Source organism: Lissotriton helveticus, chromosome 3_1, assembly GCF_964261635.1.
Source record: "Lissotriton helveticus chromosome 3_1, aLisHel1.1, whole genome shotgun sequence".
NCBI lineage: Eukaryota > Metazoa > Chordata > Amphibia > Caudata > Salamandridae > Lissotriton > Lissotriton helveticus.
In genome coordinates, this window is record NC_136061.1 from 228,968,843 (window position 1) to 228,994,179 (window position 25,337).

General features: G+C 46.7%; 1 protein-coding gene across 1 annotated transcript in view; it reads right to left on the reverse strand.

Moving 5' to 3' along the window:
- Nucleotides 1-11,789: 11,789 nt before the first annotated feature.
- CYB5D2 (cytochrome b5 domain containing 2) overlaps nucleotides 11,790-25,337 on the reverse strand; it is an 85,101-nt gene continuing 71,553 nt past the window's right edge. Inside the window, exons 3-4 of the mRNA XM_078679683.1 lie at nucleotides 19,415-19,601; nucleotides 11,790-12,346 (exon numbers count right to left, since the gene is read on the reverse strand). Coding sequence (XP_078535809.1) covers nucleotides 12,133-12,346; nucleotides 19,415-19,601 — 401 coding nt within the window. The 3' untranslated portion in view covers nucleotides 11,790-12,132. The remainder of the gene's footprint in view (nucleotides 12,347-19,414; nucleotides 19,602-25,337) is intronic.

Sequence of the window (25,337 nt, forward strand, 5' to 3'; positions counted from 1 at the left end):
ACACAGCTGTGGCCATTCTATTGACCTAATGTTTTCAAATATAAGTCGAAGTATACTCAATCCCCTCTCTCCCTTTGACTGATCACTTTTTAATCCAATTTGGATGGGCGGCAACTTCTCATGGAAATCAGAAAACTTAGGCCCTCATGGATAAACCCTTGCTTGTCTGCACAATCTTTCAAGCTTCCTTACCACTCTGGAAAATATGGTACCCACCTTTGCTGGCCCACTTGATTCAGACATTCAGGTTACTGATAATTGGGTTTGATCTGCAGTGGTACAGCTAGCCCCTCCCAGTCGAGTAGGAGGCAGGACTAAGACCTCCTGTCCCTGGTTTAACAAACGCCTTAGGGAGGCATGAAAAAATAGAAAGCCGAAAGAGTATGACATAGCTATTACAAAATGGAGGATAAAATTAAGTGCAAGACTACCCTCAAAATTTATACTAATCTAATCAATGCTACTAAAAAGAAATTCTACGAAGGTAAGTTCGATGAGGCAGATAATGAACCAACTGAGATCTTCAACATTGTTAATAAATTCCTCAATCGTGTAACATGTCAACATAGCGCAGGTCCCTCGGCCAAATGGTGCGAACAGCTTGCTTCTTTCTTTAAGAATAAAATTGCAGAAATCCAAAGTGGACTTACAGCAATGAATCTTCCCGATTTCTGCCTCCCTCTTCCATGTGTTGTTCATTGCGAGCTTGCCTCCTTTGACCCAATTCCGCTAGAGGACTCGAGACTGGCCATTTCAAATCCCAGATCTGGCTCTCTCCCTGACCCCCTGTCCCTGTCTGTTTTTGAAAAGGGAATGAATGCCATCAACCCAGTGCTGAACTCCCTCCTTAACAGATACCTGGTGCTTGGGATTGTTCCCTCCACCTGAAAGCAGGCTAAGAATCTGCCACTTCTAAAAAAAAAGCTAACACAGATCCAAATGTTCCAAGTAACTATAGACCCATCTCTCTGTTGCCTGCTCCATCAAAAGATGTGGAGAGGTTAATTTATTTATAATATTTTATATAGTGCGAATGTGACCCACGAGGGTATCCGAGCGCTTTACAGTATACAGTATAAAACATACGCGGATGATGTAGTATACAAGCATTTGAAATGTGTCAATACGTACAAAAGAGAAATATAATATATAGATAACAAACATAGGTGAACCGGAATCAGCAGGACATTGCACAATAAACGGTTATTGAGCATTAGGTGGTTGTGCTAATAAACATACATATAATACACTTCCTTGATTCACCATGGGTATGAAGTAGATGGATAATATAGTAGATCCGAGGCCAACTAAGCTTTACGCTAAATGCAGTTATTGAGCATTAAGTGGGTGTAGTAATAATCATACATATAATAATCTCATTCAATCCACTGGAGGTAGGCAATGATATGCGGCTCTTATAGGTGACTCGGTGTCAGCCAAGAATTAAGACTTAGGTAGTGAATTTGTTCATTAGTAGTATTTTTACTTCTTTTATGAATGCGGTAAAGGGAGAGATTCCACGCACCACAGGTAGTAAGGAGTTCCAAATCTTTGGTGGAATCCTAGAGAAAGCTCTGCAACCAGTTCTCTTCTTATGGAAGGATTGTGGTTTCAGAAGTAAAGTACTCGCACTACGAAGTTGTCTGCAACCTCCCGACCTTTCTAGCTTTAGAGCTAAGTAACTGGGTGTATTGTTATGTAGAGCTTTATGGGTCATGCAGGCAACCTTTAGGTGTTTTCTAGCCTTGTAAGGCAGCCAGTTCAGGGCTTTCAGGGTCAGAGATGTAGCTATTTCTTTTAATTCCTGATACCAATCTAGCCGCAGCATTAAGTAATGCCCTCAGCGGAACCAGCTTGTATTTGGGGAGACTGCAAAGAGTGGTGCTTCCATAGTCTAGTCTTGGTAGAACTAGGGCTTAATCAATCGGCAGCTTTCAAAATACATTGAGTCAAATAGGCTCCTCCACCCCAGACAGTCAGGGTTCAGACTCCGATTCAGCACGGAGACTGCCCTTCTGGAAGGGTCTGAAAAGATTAAATTCACCTTAGATTCAGGTGGCAAAGCAGTCCTGGTCCTACTAGACCTCTTGGCTGCTTTCAATACAACCCACACTCCAGGCTACTCGCCCGGCTGTTTGGCATTTGGAGTACAGCGTTAAGATGACTAGCCTTATTCCTCGAGGACAGACACCAAGAGGTTTGGTGTTCACCTTTTTACTCTACCAAGAGTAAAGTTGTGTAGAAGTTCTACGGGCCTCGGCCCTCAGCCCAACCATGTTTAAGATCTAGCTGATACTTCTAGCTACACTGGTCGAGTCCTTTGAGGCCAAGATAGTATCTTATGCCGATAATACCCAGTTACTCTCTGCCTTTAAGATAGATGAGCCAATCAATCAAGAAGCCATCAAACCCTGTTTATCTGCAATCTTTCAGTGGTTGGGTTTTAATCAGCTCAAGTGTAACACTGATAAGACTGAGATTCTCAGCTTCTGATTCTCAGCATCTCACTGGCCAGACGAGGCTCCTTCTCCTTACACCCAAACTGAAGTAGTAAAGAACCTGGGTGTCAAGATTGATAAACTACTAACTTTACAAACCCAAATAAACTTGCTACTCACCACATGCTTTGGACTGTTGCGCACGGCCAAAAACGTTCTGCAAATCATATCTCCTTGACGGTTCAGATCACTGTTCTTCTGGCTCTGGTGGCATCCCTACTGGACTAAGCCCTTTATGTAGGACTACCACAATATCTTCTGCAGAACTTTAAACTGTTCAGAATGCAGCTGCTCGATTGGATTTACAACTACCCAAGCGAGCATCTATTACTTTTCACCTGAAGAATCTTCATTGGCTTCCTGTCAGAAACAGGATCTTGTTTAAGACTTTGACTCTTATGCACAGGGGTCTGCACCAATCTGGCCAAGAATATCGGTCATCCAGAATCCAATTCTACTCTCCCTCCAGATCTTTGCACTCTTCTCTTGGCCAAAGTTCTGAGGGTAAGCTAGCCAGATCCAGAGGCTGATCTTTTTTCTCTTTTGGGCCCTCAATCATTTAGAAAGCAACTTAAAACTTGGGTCTTCACTCTTTAATGAGATTTTTTCCTGCTCTCTGACACTTACTTTCCATGTAGCACCGGGACACTCCTCGGAGTAGCTGTGTGGTTTAAAAATCCCAACATTTATTCATTCATTGTAATAATGATGCCACTGTAGTCTGCCCATATACCCCATACTTTTGCGTATTTTGTGGGGTACCCTCTGACTATGTAGAGAATAGCTCCTTGATTAGTTGTGAATTGGCTCCCAGAGCGAAGAGAAAGAGTTTGGGAGGTGTCTTATTCCAGAATGACAATCTGGGCAGTGCCCAGGAGGGCCATTTGGTCAGTGCCTACGAATTTAAAAATGCTCTAAGGAGCCTGCCCTATCACAGGCAGATGTAGCTCACAATTGGATCAGTCCCCTCTATTGTCCTTCTAGGCATCCAGGCACCATTACCAGAAGGAGAGGAGCTACCCCCAGTTCTGGTTTTGAGTAACAACAGGGTAAGGTTTGTTCATTGTCCTGGCCACACACCTCTAGGATGGACATAGGAGATCTGCACAGGGAATGAAAAGTGCTGCCATCTTGGTTTTAGGTAGAGAGACACACTGAGGGATTGTTTGCAGTAAGACACATGGCAACTGCTGCAAAAGTGGGTAAAGGTACCTGGGAACCTTCTTCCTATAGGTCAGGAAGAGGCAAGGCTCATCTCCACCTACAAGCTAGTGCCTGCATTAATGTGGCACCCATGAGCATAGATGGTAAGATATTGGAGGGCCTTCTGGAATCCTCTCGCCCGCCCCTTACTGGAACGTGGAAGAATCAGCCACAGCCTACACCAATTGGCTGGAGGCAGCTTGTATGCAATTGGCACCCCCAATAAACCATCATTCTACTCGGGCAAAACCCTCCGCCCCCTGGTTCTCAGAACAAATCAGGAACCATAAAACTATCTGCAAAAAATTGGAAAGATCATGTAGGCAAAATTATAGGGAAGAGGATAAAAAACTACTCAACGCAGAGCTGAGAGTTTACAAGCAGATGATCCGCTTGGCTAAACGTGAGTACTTTACTAAACGTATCAATGAAGCTAGCAACTCCCCTAGGGAATTATTCTGTACAATGTCTTCCTTGGCAGCCCCCAAACCAGCAGATATACCATCTAGCCACCAACTATGTGAAGATTTGGCCAAATTCTTCCTGTGCAAAGTAGAAAAGATTTTCCATGCCCTGGACAACCAAATCACGATCAACGCCTCAGTAACCTCCACCCCAGGAATACTTCCAGAGAACAACAGGAAATCAAATAGCCTTGAAAACTTCACTCCTATTAGTGAGGAGGAGGTAACAAACCGATTATTGAGGATAAAATCCGGCTCCCCTCATGACCCCTGCCCGGCCACCATTGCCAAATTAGCTCCCTCTACCATTGCCGCGGGACTCACCCCCCTGTTCAATGACATGCTGGCCAAAGGTGAATTTCCCCTACGCTGGAAACAAGCGTCTATTCTGCCCCTTCTAAAAAAACCTAATCTAGACGTAACCGACATGAACAACTTTCGTCCTATTGCCAGGCTTCCCCTACCAGCTAAAATCATGGAGGGTATACTAAATAATCAACTTAGTACCTTCCTGGGGACTGAAGAGTGGCTGGACCCTTCCCAACATGGATTTAGGGCAGGACATAGCACGGAATCGGCACAGATCAAATCAGCCGAAGACATAAGAAAGGTGATGGATACTGGGGGCAGAGCCGCCCTGATCCTGTTGGACCTCTCTGCGGCCTTCGACACGGTCCACCACAAACTATTGGTGGGCCGTTGGAGGGCCGCTGGGATTCAGGGAAAGGCTCTGGAAATCCTGCAGGACTTCCTATCCAGCAGGACTCAATCGGTGGCCTTGGGGGACTTTGAATCGGAGACATTTGTGCTTCCCTGCGGAGTTCCTCAGGGGTCTTTCCTGAGCCCAACTCTTTTTAATGTTTATGTCTCGACTTTGGCGCCAGTGATTAGATCCTTCGGTTTCAATTTGACATCCTACGCCGACGACACCCAGATCGTGGTGTCGCTGCGTCCAGGAGAAGTGGATAGCACAGCAGATAGATTCAGATGCTGCATGCGGGAAGTTAGTATCTGGATGGAGGGAAACTGCCTTAAGCTCAATTCAGCAAAAGCTGAAGTGTTGCTGTTTGGGTCAAGAGACAATTTTTGGTCCCCTCGCTGGTGGCCAGAGGAAATGGGTTCCCCCCCTCCCCGGTCTCGAAGGTAAAAAACTTGGGTGTACTGATGGATGACACCCTGTCCTTCAGGCCACATATCAACGCACTGTCCTCAGCGACCCACTATGTGCTCAAAACTATTCGGAAAGTTTTACCATTCCTTCCGGATGAACACAGGAAAACTGTAGTGACAGGACTGGTGATGTCCCGTTTAGATTACTGCAACGGTTTGTTGCTAAACGCCCAACAGGGGCTTTTAGATAAACTTCAAATCCTGCAGAATGCAGCTGCACGTTTGATTACGGGTACTCCCAAGTTCGCCTCAGTTGCACAGGACCTGGTAATGTTACACTGGCTTTCAGTCCGTAATAGAATTAATTTTAAGTCACTATGCGTGACTTTCAAGGCCTTGCACGGCCTGGGACCTCACTGTCTGACTCCTCTTTTCCAGTGGTATAGACCGGCGAGACTTCTAAGGTCAACGGATCAGGGGCTGGTTGTAGTCCCGAGGGTGAGGAAAGTCCGCTGGGGAGGTAGAAGCCTATCCCTGGGAGCGGCCAAGGCATGGAATGCGCTGCCTTCGAGCCTTAGACAGATCCCCGACCTGCTTCTATTTAGAAAGGTCCTTAAGACATGGCTTTTTACACATTAACTTCTCTTGCTCATGCCCACTAGCGATCAGTCAGCGCCAGGACACCTCCGAGTAACAGTGCGCTTTATAAATGGCTAAAATAAATAAATAAATAAAAATAAATGTGCACTCTCTTCAGAACACTGCTGGACCCGTGGGAGACAGAAGGACTGGACTTGCTACTAAGACCTATGAGAAGAACCCCAAGGGCTGGACCTATTCCCACTTGTACCCAGGACAAATAGGTGGACTCCAAGAGTCAGTTGTCTGACCTCTTGTTAAGCTACAGGGACATGTAAGCAGAAAAAAGCTAACTTTCCTGAACAAGCCCAGCAGACCAGTTTAAACTGGACCTGCCCTGGACCACGTTGGTGGCTTCTGTTGGAGTGAGCCCTGAACCTTAAGTGTTTCTCCTGGAGTTTGGAACCCTTGGCCGGTGTTACAGTTCACTTCTCCTACCCAAACTACAGAAGTTGAGACACCGTCAAAGAACCAGCCATTGATGTTGAACTACCGGCCTCAGTTTGCTGATTTGCCCCACTGAAGGAAATCAACCATCCAGAAAAGTGTTTAAGTCTGAACAAAGATGGCTTTGTTGGGATTGACGCAGTGCAACATCCGATTGATGTCGAGGCCTTCCTGGGCTTTGACCTCGAACTGCGCCTGCTCTGAACTTTACCACCTTCGTCGATGACTGCGCCAGGACCCCACGATTCAGCAACCTGCCGTCGCGGAGACCACTTTGGATCCAGATACGGTCGGTGCTATGCGGCTCTATTTTTGTATCTAAACATTCATATCTCTGTATCCCATTATTGGGTTTTTGTCATTTTTGTGTTATTTTGTTCATTAAAATATGTTCTACTTTTATAAAAATTGAAGGGAATTTTCATTGTGTTGTGTTTTCTACTTTTTAAATGTTTTGGTACTTCTGAATGCCTTACACACTTTCTTAAAAGAAGCCTGCCTGCTCTGTGCAGTAGTTACCAGGGGTTGAGCTCAGGTTTAAATTACTGAAACCTTTACTGGACCTCAGTAAAAGTGACATTATTACTTGTGGTGGACTACTAATCACCCCAACTAATAATCTGCTTTCTCGCACAAATGATAACTTGAAGGGTGAACAGTGACGATGCTAAACTAATATAATTCCAAGATGGGGTTATGTTATGTTATGTTACTGGAATTTTTAAAGCGCTCTGTTACCCGGATGTGTCCTGGCGCTGTACGCTACCAACCGATAGAACATCTGTGACTGTTAGCTAGGATGATCTTTTAAGTAAATAGCCATGTTTTTATCCTTTCCTAAAAGGGAGAAGCTCTGTTGAGTTTCTGAGAAGGAAGGGAAGGATGTCCCATGCCTTGGTGGTGCAGTGGCAACAACTCCTACCACCCTAGCTAGTCTTATTATCTGGAGTCTAACCAAATGTCTCTTCTGGATGTTAATGTAGAGAATGTTGCAGTAATCCAACTGTGACAGAATGAGCGCTGTGACTGTAGTTTTCAGGCTGACATCCGGGAGTAGGAATTTAATTTTACACAGGATTCTAAGAATGAAAAAACAGGATGAGACGACCCTGCTGATTTGATCACCGAGGGCAAGTTTCGAGTCAAGGATCACTCCTAGTTTTTTCGCCCTTTCCCACGGAACTGGAGGCATGCCCATTGCATTCGGCCACCAATCCGGTGTCCAGAGATTGGCAGTATTCCCGAATAGAACGACCTCGGTTTTGCCTGCATTAAGTTTAAGACAGTTTGACGCCATCCAGGCTGAAATCACCTGCATACAGTTATGACATTTTGAGCCAGTCTCAACCTCTGACCCTTTTTGAATAGACAACACGATTTGCGTGTCGTCAGCGTAGGAGGTTAACTGGAATCCAAAGGATCTGATCAGAGCTGCCAACGGAGCGACATATACATTAAATAGGGTCGGACTGAGCGAGGACCCTTGCGGTACTCTGCAAAGGAAGTGAGAAGGGCTTAGAACTATCCCTGCCGAGGTCCACCATTTGTGTTCTACTGGCCAAAACGATTTGAGGAGGTCCCAGGCCTTGCCTTGGACTCCGACTGCTGATAGACTTCCCATCAGAACTTCATGATGGACCGTATCAAATGAAGCCAAGAGATCCAGCATGATGAGTATGGTGGCACCACCCTGATCTAAGCCCTCTCTGATCTCGGCTGTAGAATGTATTAATGCCAGCTCAGTGCTATGTTCCGCACGGAATCCAAACTGCATGGTATCTAATAAAGAGCTGGTCTGAAGGAACAGGCTGAGTTGGCCATTCATAGCCTTCTCAATCATCTTTTATGGGAAGGGAAGACGAGAAATGGGTCTGTAATTACTCGGGTCCTTTGGATCCAAATTGGGTTTCTTGAGCAGGGGAAGAATAGACGCGGTTTTCCAGGAACCCGGGAAGTGACCAGTGTTAAAAATGGAGCCAAACAGCGGGGCAAGAGCCTCCCCGATAATTTCTGGAACCAGTTTTAGTACAGAGACTGGACAGGGGTCCAAAGGGGAGCCTGATCGAATCTCTGATAGAAGTTTGATAACTCCATGCTGATCCAGAGATGTAAAATGGTCAAATCTGGGAGTGGGCCCGTTATACTCAGAGTGGGTGGGCCAAAATTAATGTGCAACCATTCCTATATTTTCTTTCCAATTCACACCTCTTGATTTACACCTTTGCGTTCTTCAGTAGATTTTTTCCACCTGGAGGTGGTATTCTTTTTCGTGCCCAAACCAATGTACCCTCCCATCCCTGTGATTCTGTAAAAAGGGTTACTTTTCTTTTAAGACATGTATTGGAATAATGCCACTGCTCCCAAAAGTAGGTACTTTGGGAGCATTTTGGAAATGTGAGATCATTTTCTACTACCTGATTAGCATCCTCTCATCACTTACATTTTACACATAGCGCTCATATTTTTTCGTTTTATATTAAATGTACAAGCTAATATTGATATTGGACATCCTCCGACTAAAAGGACTGCTTTGTTTGACTGTTTCTCCCTTAAGTTGTTTGCAAGATAAGGTGTCTTTATTGAATAAATCCTGTAAATCTGATTGTCATCCATTACAAACTCAACAGTGGTTGCTTCGAGGGTGATTTACTTCCTTGGGGACATCTAGAAATTTCATGGTAACCCCCTTAGTCATAATATCTAAACTGACAAAGAGATCTTTAGCAAAAGTTTTTTTTTAATGTATATACCTAGTTTGTTGATATAGAATTGTTGGTGGGGTTTTTAGAATGCTGACCTCTGAAATATATACACTTGTGTCTCAGTACTCTAAAGCTTACCATACGAATATGAATGCTGTGTAAATACCTAGAGATAAACCAATCAAATGGCTAAAATTTGCTTTGCTATATGCCACTTAGCCTCTCTAACTTGCTGGCCTTATACTTCAAATCTTGGTCCTCTACTTGTTACTTCTAATCGGAGGCCAAGCTTTTTGCCTAATTTCTCTTCTGAGGCTAATAGTAAATATTTTATATCAGTCAGATAAATCAGCAACTCTGACCTCTTGGTCAAAACCCACTTCACCAAGAAAACCCAGACAGCGACATCAACTCTCACTCATACTGAATGAGGACCTTAACACCCAAACACAGACTTCAGAGCCAGGCCCTCTCACATGTGGGCAGTGTCTACACCCTACTCATTGGTGTTCCAAAATTACAACTAACACCACTGAATACAGTGCTTTATACCACAGCATGTTTTAAAGGACTGCTGTAGTTTAACTACCTCTTTCCCACTGCATTAGCTACCCTCCAAATCTGCATCAAAACAAACTAGGAAGGAACATGTATGTTTGAATGTGGTATTTCTAGAGAGTAAACCTAGCCTAAGGTCGGTGAGTGCCGTACAAGGTCAAAGGCAAGCATAACGCCAATGAGAGTTAGGAGAAGGAGCTGGTTTGTGGACTGTTAATGCATTATGATGTATTGTTCTTTAAAGAGGGGCATGTTCAACTCATTCCAAAATTGGAGCAGCGTTGGGGTTATCTTGATTGGGTGTGTAGATGGAAAAGGCCAGCGTCCTTGTTTTTTTTTTTCTCTTTGTACTCTTCTAAGTCTTCCGTAGGATGGCGTCCTAGCTGCAGGTGTGCCAAGAACCACTAGAGATGCTGAGCTTGTCTGCAAGATAAGCTGTGGTGCTGGTTGTGGTGCAACAGTACATCACTTTACCTAGCAGAAAACAAGTTAATCTTTCTGGAGGCCATCAAAATATTAGAAGCCATGACAGTCTAGATTGCAAGTAAAGAAGTGAAAGAACAAAGAAACCCGATGGGAAGGTGTTTTGAGCTAAGTTAGAAGAATCTGGGGCACAATCCCTCTGCATTTAAGGCTTGCGCCTTCACACCAGCAATTCAGAAAACAGCGGAAGATTCAACCCCCCACAGTACATCACAAATGTTTATGCTCTAGAAATATGGATTATATACATATGTCTGCCAAAGACAGACAACTCTCATTTTCATTACCCTCAAAACATGCCAAATGCATCAACCTGAAGGCTTTAGATGAACAGGCTGAAGACCTTAGGAATAGCGTCGGGTCTATCATTTCTTATAAGGGAATTGCATGCTTCGACATCATCCCAGGTGCAATTAGATCAATAGGGCAAGATCAGGGATACCAATTGACAATGGGCTCCAGCAGGGGTGAACTTTAGCCCTCCATGTTTTTCTTTCTATCTGAACAACCTGAAAAATCCAAGATCTTGTCCTCCTAAGGGTAGTTCAACATACATTAATGTACTATTGCATGCATACCATTTGTTAACCTTGACAGAACAATAGTAGTAATGCTCTACCAGTTAGACTTACAGTTTACTTATTGCATAACTAACTAATTCAAAATTAACATGAATTCAAAAGATTTTTGAGAAATCATTCTTATCTAATAGTTTGGTTTGGTGAGCAGAGAAACTGGCAAGATTACTCAAGTATATATATCTCAATGTCACTCTTTCAAGCTCCCTGTATTGAAAGGTCTATGAGGAGAACATGATCACTAACGTCACTACTTCATGGAAAGTTTGATTACATTTAATACATATTAAGGCAGGTATTTAGTGCCCACATTTTTTCTATCTTATATGGAAGAAATGGTTCCTACTGTGTTATATGGCCACCCTGTTTCGCCTAGGGTTCGACTGTTAGTTTCAACAAATTGGAAGGCAAACTGGGGTTCCAATTATTGTCAATGCTATTCTATACAATTTTATAGCTGGTATAAGGAAACACTCAATTCAGTTGGAAGTGTGTGTTTCTAGGAAATGTGGAATAGTATGTTAAATTGGTCCAAGTCCTCGTGGGACATTATTAAATATATTAGATAAATGTGCTATATAATATAATGTGACTCAAACTCACCAAGCACGATTTGATGATGCGGTAAATATGTAAGATTTGTGTGACTTTATCAATATTATTTTATCGTTTATAAGGAGTGAAAAGTCTCAACCTTAATTTATTAACAAGAAAAAACGGCATCAAAGTGATCAATAAAATAGCACAAACTTGAACATGCTGGAAACGCCTGTGATTTTCTGCCGAGCACTGATTTTAAATGAGAAAAGGGCTGCTTGTGTCGGCCAAAAAAAAGGCTTCTCGTTCCACCAGCCGTAAGCACCAGACTTGACTCAAAAGCAGCAATGGATGCCTCTGAGCCTGGCTGGAGAAGGACAGCTTGTGCAAGGGGGCAAAACACTTCCCCGCCACTGTGTGACACTGCCTTTAGATCATGGCAGTATTAAAATCTTTGTTTAGATTGTGCGTGAACCTGGTTGCATCATCTTTTGTTTGTGACTTAATTCTCAAACATATGCAGAAACCGAAATTCCGTTTAATGGAAAATATATGCTTCAAGACTGTATACTTGTTTGTTGGTCTCTTTTAATCGGAAAAAAAAATCATACATGTAAAATATGATGAATACTCCGCTTCTTTCATAGATTGGTATTAGAGTGAAACACATAATTTAGCCAACACCATATCGCATTAAAAAATACATAAAAATCGAAATGTCCCTGTACCGGCCCCATTCACCCGCAAAGACACATAGTTCATTAGCAGCACCATTAGCTTCCTTGCACCTGATAAGTAACAGACAAACCCATAGGGTCATAGGCAGGCTTGCCCCGCAGACGTCACAAAGCCCCGTGTTTCCAAGCAGCATCGTGAATGTTCTAGAAGGGCCCGCTCGAGGCGGCCTCGCTGCTCAGTCCTTCAGCACGCACCACTCGGAGAGCGCGTGGCAGCCCTCGTACTCCTGCAGAGTCGGCTCATCCAGGTCCCCTCGGTCACTGTGTTCTGCCGGCTCGAGGTGTCCAGTGGGAGGGCCGGTTGTCCGCACACAGACGCAGCGATGGTCTTTGGCACCAGGTTTGTACAGTTTTCTAGGCACTCCGACCCAGTCTCTCTCTACTCCTCCACTGAGAAAACAGAAGGAAGTCAGGAGTCAATACAGGGCAGGAAGCACTTGTTTGAAATATTAATTACCTAGGGCCTGAAACCTCGTTTACTGTGTGTCCTTACTCTGAGTCAGGCACGGACTGAGGCAGTCAATGCTTAATTTGAGATGGTGGTTTCCGGTGCTTGCCATTGGCACTTTATTCCCAACACGCACCCATGACAGCCTGCCACATGGTGGCGCTGTTTGTCTAATTTTGTGATGAGTTTAACAACAGGTTTTTATTCAACATACATTAAAATGACTAATACCTGCTACCCAAAGCTATAAAAAAAGCTTAGGTAGCGGGTATTAGTCATTTTACCGTATATTAAAAGTAAATTGCTACACTTGTAGGAGGGAGTGTGGGGATTAGTTGTGTTGGTACTGCCATTGGCAGCGCTAGCAGGGGCAAGGGTGGTGTAAGCTACAGTGGCCTCCTGACAATGGCCCTGGGACTTATGTTTTTAGGTTTTGCCTACACAGCGCGCATGCGTTGCTTAGGAGGAGACCTTTCAATGGCAATGCGTGCACGTTTGGCGATTCCCTTGCGGGAGGGAGCCTTGAAACCATCTGTTAGTCATTAACTTTCAAACAGATGTTGCCCTTGATCGCTCCTGCAAGGGAAACGCTGTGTGTGCTCGGGCAAGGGAAACCCTGTGTGTGCTCCGGCCGCACCTCCCACCCCTCCGACTTGGTTTATTGCCTCCTGTCACACAATGGTCCTCATCTTAACCTGCCTTCCTTCTCCACCGCTTTTTTCCCCCCTTCTTTCCCTCTCTATCTCTACCTCTCATCTACCCCTCTACCTCTACTCTACCTTTCTTCTATCCCTCTACCCCCCTCTTCTGCCTCTCTACCCCTCAACCCCGCTTCTATCACTCTACCCCTCTTCTACCCCTCTATCTCTCTACCCCTCTACCACCCATCTACCCCTATACCCATCTACTACCCCTCTTCTACCCCTCTACCCTTATTCTATTCTCTACCTCTCCTCTAACCCTCTTCTACCCCTCTACCTCTCTTTTACCCCTCTTCTACCCCTCTAATTTCCCTCTACACCTCTACAATACATACACCTCTACTACCCATCTACCCTTCTACCCCTCTTCTACACGTCTACCCCTCTTCACCCCTTCTACCCCGTTCTACCCCTCTACCCTTTTTCTATCCCTCTTCTCCCCCTCTACCCTTCTTCTACCCCTCTACTACGCCTCTACCCCTCTTCTACCCTTCTACCACCCCTCTACCCCTCTTCTACCCCACTACCACCCATTTACCCTTCTACCCCACTACCCCTCTACCACCCCTCTACCCCTCTACTACTCTTTACCCCTCTACTACCCCACTTCTACCCTTCTACCCCTCTTCTCCCCCTACCCCTCTTCTACGCCTATATCCCTCTTCTAGCCCTCTTCTACCCTCTACCCCTCTACTACCCCTCTTCTATCCCCCTCTACCACCCCTTTACCCCTCTTCTACCCTTCTACCGCTCTACACCTCTTCTACCCCTCTTCTCCCCCTACCTCTCTTCTACCCCTCTATTCCTCTACCCATCTTCTACCCTCTACCCCTCTACCATCCCTCTTCTACTTCTCTTCTACGCCTCTACCCCTCTTCCTCCCATCTACCACGGCTCTATTCCTCTACCACGGCTCTACCCCTCTACCACGGCTCTACCCCTCTACCACGGCTCTACCCCTCTTCTACCCCTCGACCGCTCTTCTACCCCTCTTCTACCCCTCTACTAACCCTCTACCACCGCTCTTCTACCCCTCTTCTACTCCTATACCCCTCTACTACCCCTCTACCACTTCTACCTTTTTACCCCTCCTCTACCCGCTTCTTCCCCTCTACAACCCTTCTACCCCTCAACCTCTATTCTACCTCTCTTCTACCCCTCTACATCTCTTCCACCCCTCTACATCTCTCCTACCCCTCTATCTCTCTTCTACTCTTCTACCCTTCTACCTCTCTTCTATTCCTCTACCTCTCTTCTACTCCTCTTCTAACCCTCTACTACGCCTCTACCTCTCTTCTACTCCTCTTCTATCCCTCTACTACGCCTCTACACCTCTTCTACCCCTCTATTACCCTTCTACCCCTCTAGCCATCTTCTACCCTTCTACCCCAATACCCCCTCTACTACCCCTATACGCTTCTATCCCTCTACCCCTCTACTACCCCTTTACCCTTATACCACCCCTCTACCCCCTTACACCCCTCTTCTACCCCTTTTCCCTCTTCTACCTCTCTACCCCTCTATACCTCTTCTACCCCTCTTCTACTTCTCTGCCCCTCTACCACCCCTTTACCCTTCTACCCCAATACCCCTCTACTACCTTTCTACCCCTCTTCCCCTCTTTTATCCTTCTACCCCTCTATCCCTCTTCTACCCCTCTATCCCTCTTCTACCCCTTCTAACCCTCATCTACCCCGCAACCTCTACTCTACCTCTCTTCTACCCCATTACCTCTCTTCTACCCCTCTACCCCTCTCCTACCCCCCTACCTCTCATCTACTCTTCTACCCCTCTATCCCTCTTCTACCTCTCTATCCCTCTTCTACCCATCTACCTCTCTCCTACCCCTCTACCTCTCTTCTACCCCTCTACCTCTCTTCTACCCCTCAATCCCTCTTCTACCTCTCTACCCCTCTACTACCCCTTTACCCTTCTACCCCTCTACCCCGCTTCTACCCCCTTCTACCCCTACTCTACCTCTCTTCTACCCCTCTACCCCTCTACCTCTCTTCTACCCCTCTACCTCTCTCCTACCCCTCTACCTCTCTTCTACCCCTCTACCTCTCTTCTACTCCTCTTCTACCCCTCTAACCCTCTACTACGCCTCTACCCCTCTTCTAACCCCTCTCTTCTACTCCTCTTCTACCCCTCTAACCCTCTACTACGCCTCTACCCCTCTTCTAACCCTCTACCACCCCTCTTCTACCCCACTACCCCTTTACCCTTCTCACCCACTACCACCCCTCTACCGCTCTACCCCCAAAGACCTCTCTTCTACCCCTACTCTACCGCTCTTCTACCCCTCTACCTCTCTTCTACCCCTCTACCTCTCTCCTACCCCTCTACCTCTCTTCTACCCCTCTACCTCTCTTCTACTCCTCTTCTACCCCTCTAACCCTCTACTACGCCTCTACCCCTCTTCTAACCCCTCTTCTACTCCTCTTCTACCCCTCTAACCCTCTACTACGCCTCTACCCCTCTTCTAACCCTCTACCACCCCTCTTCTACCCCACTACCCCTTTACCCTTCTACCCCACTACCACCCCTCTACCGCTCTACCCCCTACGACCCCTCTTCTACCCTTGTACACCTCTACCCCACTACCCCCTACGACCCCCCTTCTACCCCTGTACAACCCTTGTACTACCACTCTTCTAACCATCTATTCCTCTTCTAACCCTCGTCTACCCCTTTTCTACCACTCTACCCTCTCCCCCCTCTACTACCCCTTTACCCTTCTACCCCTCTACCCCCTACTAACCCTCTTCTACCTTTCTACCCCCTCTTCTACCCCTCTACTATCCCTCTACCCCCTCCTCTTCTACCCCTCTACCCCTCTTCTACCCCTTCTCTACCACTCTTCTACCCCTTCTCTACCCCTCTTCTCTCTCGCTCTCTCTCTCTTGCGCTCTCTCGCGCAGCTACTGGTGAGAAGGCGCTGCTCTGCTTCCGGGGCCCTGTTTTCCGACTCAACGCATAATTAATTTAAGTTAATAAAAAATATTTGTTTTCCCAGGGTCATGTGCATCCAGTAGCAGATGCCAACTGCTACAATTAATTTCAACTTCATGTATAATCTTGATTGGGTAGAAGTTTAAAACGGGGATGTTTTGACGCTAATCGGAAGCTTTTCCAAAGCGAGTAATTATTTGAAGCTGCGGCCCGTTAAGGCCTCTTTGAAGCTTTTCTTAATTGGCTTTAAAATCATTCAAAGATGGCTGCAGCATCTACGTGGGATGCGGTGGACTAAGTGGCAGCCAGAACCTGATAGCACTGCTTGTCCTTTAAATAAATAAAAAAAAGCATTGGCATAGCCAATAGGTCTCGCCTTTGGGACCTTATAAGTGTTTAGTTACGCAGCACAATATCCTTGGTGCAACAACATCAACTGTTGCATGGCTAAGCACTTATAAGGTCCCAAAGGCGAGACCTATTGGCTATGCCAATGCTTGTTTAATTAAGTAACGAGTCAGACCACGTGTTACCACAGACTTTATAACTTCAAAATATGGGAGTAAATGAAGCACTCGGATCATGTACAGTGCTCTGGCTGTTAATTGCAAATGGTGGGACTGAACTGAGCACTGGTTTAGAAGTGGCTTATTACCCACTACTTGCAAACCAAGTGATGATGCCAGTCATACGAATCTGTGCTTTCTCATTGTCAACAGACATATAATGAAGACAATACTGCATACCGCTCTAATGGTGCTTGACAATTATATGTAAGGGGCTTCAGGGCTGGTGGAGTACAATCACAGATAGGCAAGTGTAACTTTTGGTGAAATTTCCCATGGAACAGAATTTCCTAAGCAGGCGGCGGGAAGTGTGAACTCCTTGTCCAAAGATAATATTCAGTAGTGTGGAATCTGTAGTAACTGTAGAGTGGATGAGCTGAATGCTTAGCCAAGGTGGCTAAAAGTTTAGGTCCTTGGCCATGGAATATTCAGTGGATGACGGAGTTTTTTACAAAGGACTATGGGGCATATGCATCAATGTAGGCTTTTGCTATTCCTTATTTGCGATTATTAAGGAATTGCAACTAAGGAATTCCGAAAGCCTATGCATATAGGAATCACTATAAAATTAGCGATTCCCAAACATTCCTTAATTGCGAGTCGCAAATTGCGAGTCGCAATTAAGGAATGCTTTCCCATTCATTCCTATGGGCTTACAGGCCCATAGGAATGAATGGGAAATTGCATGAGCAATTAATTTGCAAGTACCCAATAGGTACTCGCATATTACGCATGCAATTTCATGGGTGCAAGGGTGTCAAAAGGACACCCTGTTGCACCCCTGAAATTGATCAGTGCACACATGTTGCGCACACACATGCCCCCCAAGGGCATGTGTGTGTGTAACCTACAACTTTCAAAAATGCACTTTAGCAAATTACCATCAAGTTCAAATTGATGGTAATTCTCAGCCCCTATTAGCGAAATCGCTATTAGCGATATCATGCATTGCTTCCTTAAATGCAATCGCAATTTAAGAAAGCACAATAAATTGCGATTTCTTAAATTGCGAGAGCCTGACTGTTTGATGCATCACAGAAGCCCTTTTTGCGGGCGCAAACGGCTGATGTTTGCGAATCGCACCGTTTGCGCTTTCAAAAAAGGTTGATGCAAGTACCTGTATATTATCCACAGAAAATTTCTCAAAGCGGTTCAGTGATGTATTTTCCGCTGTTGACCCTTAAAAGTCAGTAGAGGAATTAATTGCAGGCTTGCTCCAGCCTAGGATTTTGGGCTCATAAGGGCAAATTCCCTGCACTACCGTCTCTGACTAGAGGCGACCTCACTCACAGGATCATGTGCTTTTCCATGCAGGCTCTCTAAGGTTAATCACTTACCTTGGGAAGGTGCGGCCGTGGCAACAGTCTCCACGCTGAGCTACAAGCAGTTGTTATAGTTTAGCAAAGTCATGGGCGCAGCAGAAGCATTAAACAAGGTGCACTTTAACCCCCATGATAACATTACTGGGAATGACACCGCATAACCTTTGAGACTTGGTGACATACTCAAAGGAGATAATGTTTCTTTACAATAAGCTAAAAATGAACAGAACAACAACTCACTAATTCTTACTGACTGTTTAATGTTTGCACCATTTTCCAGTCCAGCCACTGATTCAGTTCCACACTTGTCGAATGCCAAATTGGAATAGAAAGATATTTGAGCCTCTATTTGCACAGGTGGTTGGTGATTTAAACAGGGATGAGTAATTTGGGAAAGATAACACCTAACGCTGTATACCCTCTAACTAGACCATATGCTTCACGTGCCAGGTGTGTTCTGTTGGTGTTCTATTGTTTATGGCTGCAAGCACCAGTAGGGAGTTAAATGTGTTGGAGAGACAGGTCGGTGGGCTTTGGGGTTTTTAATAACTTTATTGCTATACTGATCGTCCAATATTTAGAAGAGGTTAACGTGCAAGGTGGACAGGGCAGTGGGGAAGGGTTCAGATAAGAGCTTTCCCAGTATGTGTTCAAAGTATGGTCATACCTACTAGATGAAAGTAGAACTGCCCCTACATTCATATTCTTCCATCATTTGAATAAAACATACCCATTTGGGAATCCATAGTAAAATATCACTGTTGTATGCTGTTAAAGAAAAGTGTAACGTACACATACCATTTTAATATATGTGTGAGGATAATGTACACAAGTTACGTGTAGATTACGATGAAGTAAAATTCAACTGGGACTATTAAAGCCAGCATCTCGGGAAGAGAATCGGGTGTGGACAGGGAAAGGCTATACTTTTTGACATTCACAAACATTAAGGCATCCACTTCCAGCATCTGCCTAAACATCTAGCTTACACACCCAAACGCACCTGGCGTCAGTGGTAAAGAAAATGTGCGCAATGGCACTACCCTGCCAAATTGTGTCTGCATGTGTGTACTCATGTTAAACAGACTAGAGGGAATAAACAGCAATGTTACATTTTTTTTAGAATCAGCAATTTTCCACATTTTATGAATACCTAATATGTGGAAAGCACAAATTAAGCCTATGAAGAATTAGAAAATGCGTGTACATTACAAAATGAGTACGTTTTGCATAAACCACATGGCAATGGAGGCACACGTCCAAAAACGATGTAAAAGTTGCAAATGTAGAAGTATAAACTGCACAGTGTGTCATTTACATGTTGAATTCCAAGCCTTTTAAAAATATTTCTATAAATTCACCGAAGTACATATGATCAGCCCCAGCTCTGGATTTCCAGTTGTGTAATTGTAGAATACTAGTGCATGTCCTACGCTCCTCACAGCCTTGTATCATAAACAGCACCTTACCTCTGCTTCGAACACCAGACTCTGGTGCCGGTGCTGGAGGTCCATTCCGAGTTACAAGGTGGAAAGTGCTTCTTCTCCTCCTCGCTCTGGGCATTCTGCTTCAGTCCTTCCTCCGCGACTTCATCGGCCGCTTTTAGCGCCTCCGTCGCCCTCCCAGACTCATCGTAATACCTTCCAACCAGCTTACCTGATAAATAATAATAGAATAGAATTTTTTTTATTCTTAGCAATTTCCATTCGCCATCATGATCCTGTATTTCCGCATCACCGTGTAGGCACCTCCACAATCTACAAACTCCATGCAACAAAGTCATATAAAATGCATCCTTTTAGTAAATGTAACCAGGTATTCTGTAGGGTAGTTAGCTCATACCGAAGAGCTAGATCTCTGGAAACCATAGGTGATTTAATCACACTATCCAGTTGAAAACGTTCACTCGAGACTTAGATGCCCCTCAAGGTTTACCAGGGCAATTTTTCAAGCATTGCAATTTTTCAATCATTGACAAAGCTAGTAAGTTTAGATTTAATTGGTAAAAGCACAAACGTGTGGGACTGTTTTTATGTCTCTCTGCCACCTGTCTCATTCACTGTGCCCAGTCTTTTATTCTCTGAACTTTTGGCGCTGCAGGTTGGACAGATACATGGCACAAATAGCAGGGGTGCCCTGAACACCCAGCTCGGCAGCTACAGCGGGGCTGGGCTCTTTAGGAGTCTCTTCAGCCCAAGGACAAACAAAAGATGGGTAAATAGAAAAGAGAGAGAAGGAAGAAAAACTGAATAGAAGGAATGGTGAATGAAAGGAGGGAGTGAGTAGGATGAATCAGTGGGCTGATAAATGAGTGGGCAGGTGGATGAAGGACTGAATGAATGGATAGATGGATACACAGGTAAAAGGGTGGCAGAGTAAAATGATGGATGGATCCCATTCTTAATGGCGGCAGCTGCACGGTGAGGAGAGCGACCCGTGACCCTGTACTCAGGCAGGTCGCTCCCCACGCCGCACAGCTAGCTCCACCTGTCTGTGCCTGTGCCCTCCGCCCGCTGCTGCAGCAAGTTCGAGCCCTTGTGGCTGTCCTCGCTTCCAATACTTTCTTTGCTCTGCATTTCATTGCTTTCCTTGTTATTGTATGTTGCCTCATCTGCTGATTTCACTCTATCTGTTGAATTTTATTTTTATTTTTGTTCCCTGTAACCCCCTGGTTCCTTCTCCCCCGCTGCACTCCGTTTTTTCCCACCGCTGCGTCCCCTGCAGCTACGCCCCGCTCCCCCATTCGCCAATTCATCCTCCCAGCCGCTCCTCCCTCCCACCTCCCCTTCTTAATGGCAGCAGTGGACGCGCGCAGTGGGCGCGCCGCTGGCACGCCTAAGGCAAGCCCTTCTGCGCCAGTCCGTGCCTGGACCGCGCCCAGCGCCAGACCCCCTAGTCTCCTCGAGCGCCACAACACCAGACGCCGCTACGATGCTAACCTCCTCCACGCACTCAACACCGGCCGATCTACAACCTGCTTCCAACCCACCTTGAAGCGCACCCACGGACCTTTCACCTGCCGAAACTGCAGCTTCACCAGCCAGCGTACACCAGCACGTCCTGCCACCCCGAACAAGACAGGCTACAACCATCTCAGATGCATACTGCTCAACACCCGCTCCGTCCACAGGCACACCATCGAACTCTGGGACCTGCTCGATTCATCCTCCCCGGACGTCCCTTTCCTAACGGAGACCTGGATGAACACCTCATTGGCATCCGACGATGCCATAGCCATCCAGGATGGCTACAAGATCACCCACAGGGACCACACCAATAGACCGGGAGGAGGAATCGTCATCGTCCACAGAATACCCTCAGGATCTCGACCAACACTGAAGACAACCTTAGCACTGCCAAACACCTGCACTTCCAGATCCACATCGATCCCAACACCACCCTCAGAGGAACCCTCATGTACAGACCTCCTGGGCCCCGGCCACAGTTCAGCGACTCCATCACAGACGTCATCAGCGCGCACGCCCTGGCCTCCACAGACTACATCCACCTTGAAGACCTAAACTACCACCTCGAGAAAGCCGATGACAGCAACTCCACCACACTACTGGACAACCTCGCCAACCTCGGTCTCAAACAGCTCGTCACGACACCCACCCATTCCGCCGGACACATGCTCGACCCCATTTTCTCCCCCAGCAACCACGTCACCTTCAGCCACACCACCGAACTCCATTGGACTGACCACCGCTGCATCCACTTCTCCTTCAAGAAAACCACTGCACACAACCACCAGCAAAGAATCCCCCACCGCAGCTGGAACAAGGTCACCAGGTAATCACCACCCTCGTCTGAGACCCAACAACCGACCACACCAACACCGACACAGCCGCCCGCAACCTCAGGCAATTGATCGACGACTGCGCCAACAATCTCGCCCGATCAAGAAACCCGCAAATATACGCACCGACACAAGGGCCATCTGGTTCACCGCCGACCTCCAGGCATCCAAGCAGACCTGCCGAAGACTAGAGAAGAAATAGCGCCATGAGCAAACACAGGACAACCTCACAGCCCTCAAGAACGCCAGACGCAGGCACCACCAACTCATTTGAACCGCCAAAAGGACCTTCTTCAAGGAACGCATCGACAACGACGCACACAACAGCAAAGAGCTCTTCAACATCGTGAAGGAACTCGCCAACCCCAGCTCCAACGAGATCCCGCCGTAACAAGACCTCTGCAACTCCCTAGCCACCTTCTTCCACCGCAAGATCAAAGACATCCATGACAGCTTCAACATCCAGACCCCCCGACAACCGCTGACACCCTAGACTCACCGCCCACCAGCCACACTGGCCTCCTGACCTCCTGGAACCACGTCAACGACAAAGACACCATCAAAACCATGAACACCATCCACTCCGGATCACCGTCAGACCCCTGCCCCCCACATCTTCAACAAAGCAAGCTCCATCATTGCACCCCAACTCCGAAAGATCTTCAACAGCTCATTCGAGACCGCCACCTTCCCAGAAAGCTGGAAACATGCAGAGATAAACTCCTTACTCAAGAAACCCAAGGCAGACCCTAAGGACCTCAAGAACTTCCGGCCCATCTCCCTGCTCCCGTTCCTGGCGAAAGTCATCGAGAAGATAGTCAACAGACAACTGACCAGCTTCCTCGAAGGTAACAACACCCTGGACTCATCCAATCCGGATTCCGCAGCAACCACAACACCGAAATCACCCTCATCGCCGCCACCGACGACATCAGGGCCTGCTGGACAACGGTGAAACCGCGGCCCTCATCCTCCTAGACCTCTCGGCCGCCTTCGACACCGTCTGCCACCACACCCTACGCACATGCCTCCACGAAGCAGGGATCCGCGACAAAGCCCTGGATCACCTCCTTCCTCATCGGCAGAACCCCGCCATTCCGATCCAAAGCCACCAAGATCACCTGCAGCGTACCTCAAGGATCATCCCTCAGCCAGACCCTCTTCAACGTCTACATGACACCGCTCGCCAACATCGTCCGATCGCACAACCTCAACATCATCTCATGTGCAGACGACACCCAGCTGATCCTCTCCCTCACCATAGACACCGCCAAAACCAACTTCCACAATGGAATGGAGGCCGTCATCGAATGGATGAAGAGTAGTCACCTGAAACTGAACTCGGACAAGATGGGAGGTCCTCATCCTCGGCTCCACCCCCTCCGCCTGGGACGACTCCTGGTGGCCGGCCTCGCACCAAACACGCACGCAATCTGGTGTTCATCCTGGACTCATCTCTGTCAATGACCCAGCAAGTCAACGTCGTCTCCTTCTCCTGCTTCAACACCCACCGTATGCTTCGCAAGATCTACAGACGGATCCCCACCGGGACCAGAAGGACGGTCACCCAGGCCCTCGTCACCAGCAGGCAAGACTACGGCAACACCCTCTACGCGGGAACCTCGGCTAAACTCCAGAAGAGACTTCAACGCATACAGAACGCCTCTGCACGCCTCATCCTCGACATCCCCCGCCACAGCCACATCACTGCCCATCTGAGGGACCTGCACTGGCTCCCCGTCAACAAGAGGATCACCTTCAAGCTCCTCACCCACAAAGCATTCCACAATGCCGAATCAGCATACCTCAACAAACGCCTCACCTTCTACATTCCCAACCGCCAGCTTCGCTCTGCTGACCTCACCCTCGCCACTGTGTCACGCATCCACCGAACGACCGCCGGCGGCAGATCCTTCTCTCACCTCGCCGCCAAGACATGGAACACCCTCCCCATCCACCTGCGAAAGACCTAGGACATGATGACCTTCAGGAGACTCCTCAAGACCTGGTTGTTCGAACAGTAGCAGCCCACCCCCCTCAGCGCCTTGAGACACTCCCGGGTGAGTAGCGCACTCTACAAATGTACGATTGATTGATTGATGAATGACTGGATCGGTGGATGGACAGGTGAATGGATAGATGAGTGAGTGAATGGATTGGTGGATGGACAATTGAAAGGATGGCACAGGAAAGGGATAGGTGGATGTACAGGTAAAAGGAAGGTAGAGTAAAGGGATGGAGGGATAAGTGAATAGATAGGTCGATGGACAGGTGGAAGGATGGTAGAGTAAAGGTATGGATGGATAGGTGGATGGACTGGTGAAAGGATGGCAGAGTAAAGGGATGGATGGATAGGTGGATGGACAGGTGAAAGGATGGCAGAGTAAAGGGATGGATGGTTAGTTGGATGGACAGGCGAAAGGATGCCAGAGTAAAGGGATGGATGGATAGGTGGACGGACAGGAGAAAGGATGGCAGAGTAAAGGGATGGATGGAAAGCTGGATGGACAGGTGAAAGGATGGCAGAGTAAAGGGATGGATGGTTAGTTGGATGGACAGGCGAAAGGATGCCAGAGTAAAGGGATGGATGGATAGGTGGACGGACAGGAGAAAGGATGGCAGAATAAAGGGATGGATGGAAAGCTGGATGGACAGGTGAAAGGATGGCAGAGTAAAAAGATAGATAGGTTGGTCTGATGGATGGCAGAGTGAATGGATTTTTAAAATTTATTTTACAGAGTTTTATATAGTGCAAACTTGACCCAAAGGTATTGGGTATCAGACGCTTTACATAGCACCAGTTGCGTTACATGAGGAGACATTCATTTTTTTGTGTTTTTTTTTTGTTAGGCATGGGGAGATTAAGTGATTTGCCCAGAATCACAGTATGTTCAGCGTCGTTGCCGAGACTCGAACCCACTTACCCAGATTCGAGGTCGACTGCCCTAGCCGTTAGGCCAACTCCTCTCCCCTAATTGGATGGATCAGTGAATGGATTGATGACATGTGGATAGACTGAATGATGGATGAAAACATGAATGAATGTAAGACTGAAAAGACGAAATACTAGATATCAGCGGGTGGGAGGAAGAGTAAAAGGATGAACGGATAGATCCTTGAATGGTAGAAATAGGGGAGCTGTTCTAGGGAGGGGTCAGCTCATTTGATTTGTGTTGTGAGAGATTTTATTTCAAAGTGGGGAATACTTTAATTTTCTAGCTACGCCCTTCGCAGATAGTTCATTTGCCCACATCAGCAAATTGAAGAGAGATGTACTGGCTTTGTCAATCCTATTTTCTTCATTAAATTATGTGAGGTAGACATCCGTCTCCATAGATTGATTAAACCTCAGACCATGTTCCCCAAACAATCAATCAATCAACAGGGGTTTGTAAAGCGCACTACTCACCTGTGTGGGTCTCGATGCTGGAGGGGGGAGGGGGGAAATAAAGCAGCTCTGGATCAGTGGAAGAGCCAGGTCTTGAGATCCTTCCTGAACGTGTGCAGGGTCGCGGAGCGTCTGATGTTCACCGGGAGCTCGTTCCAGGTTTTTGCTGCAATGTAGGAGAAGGCCCTCCCACCTGTTCTTTTTC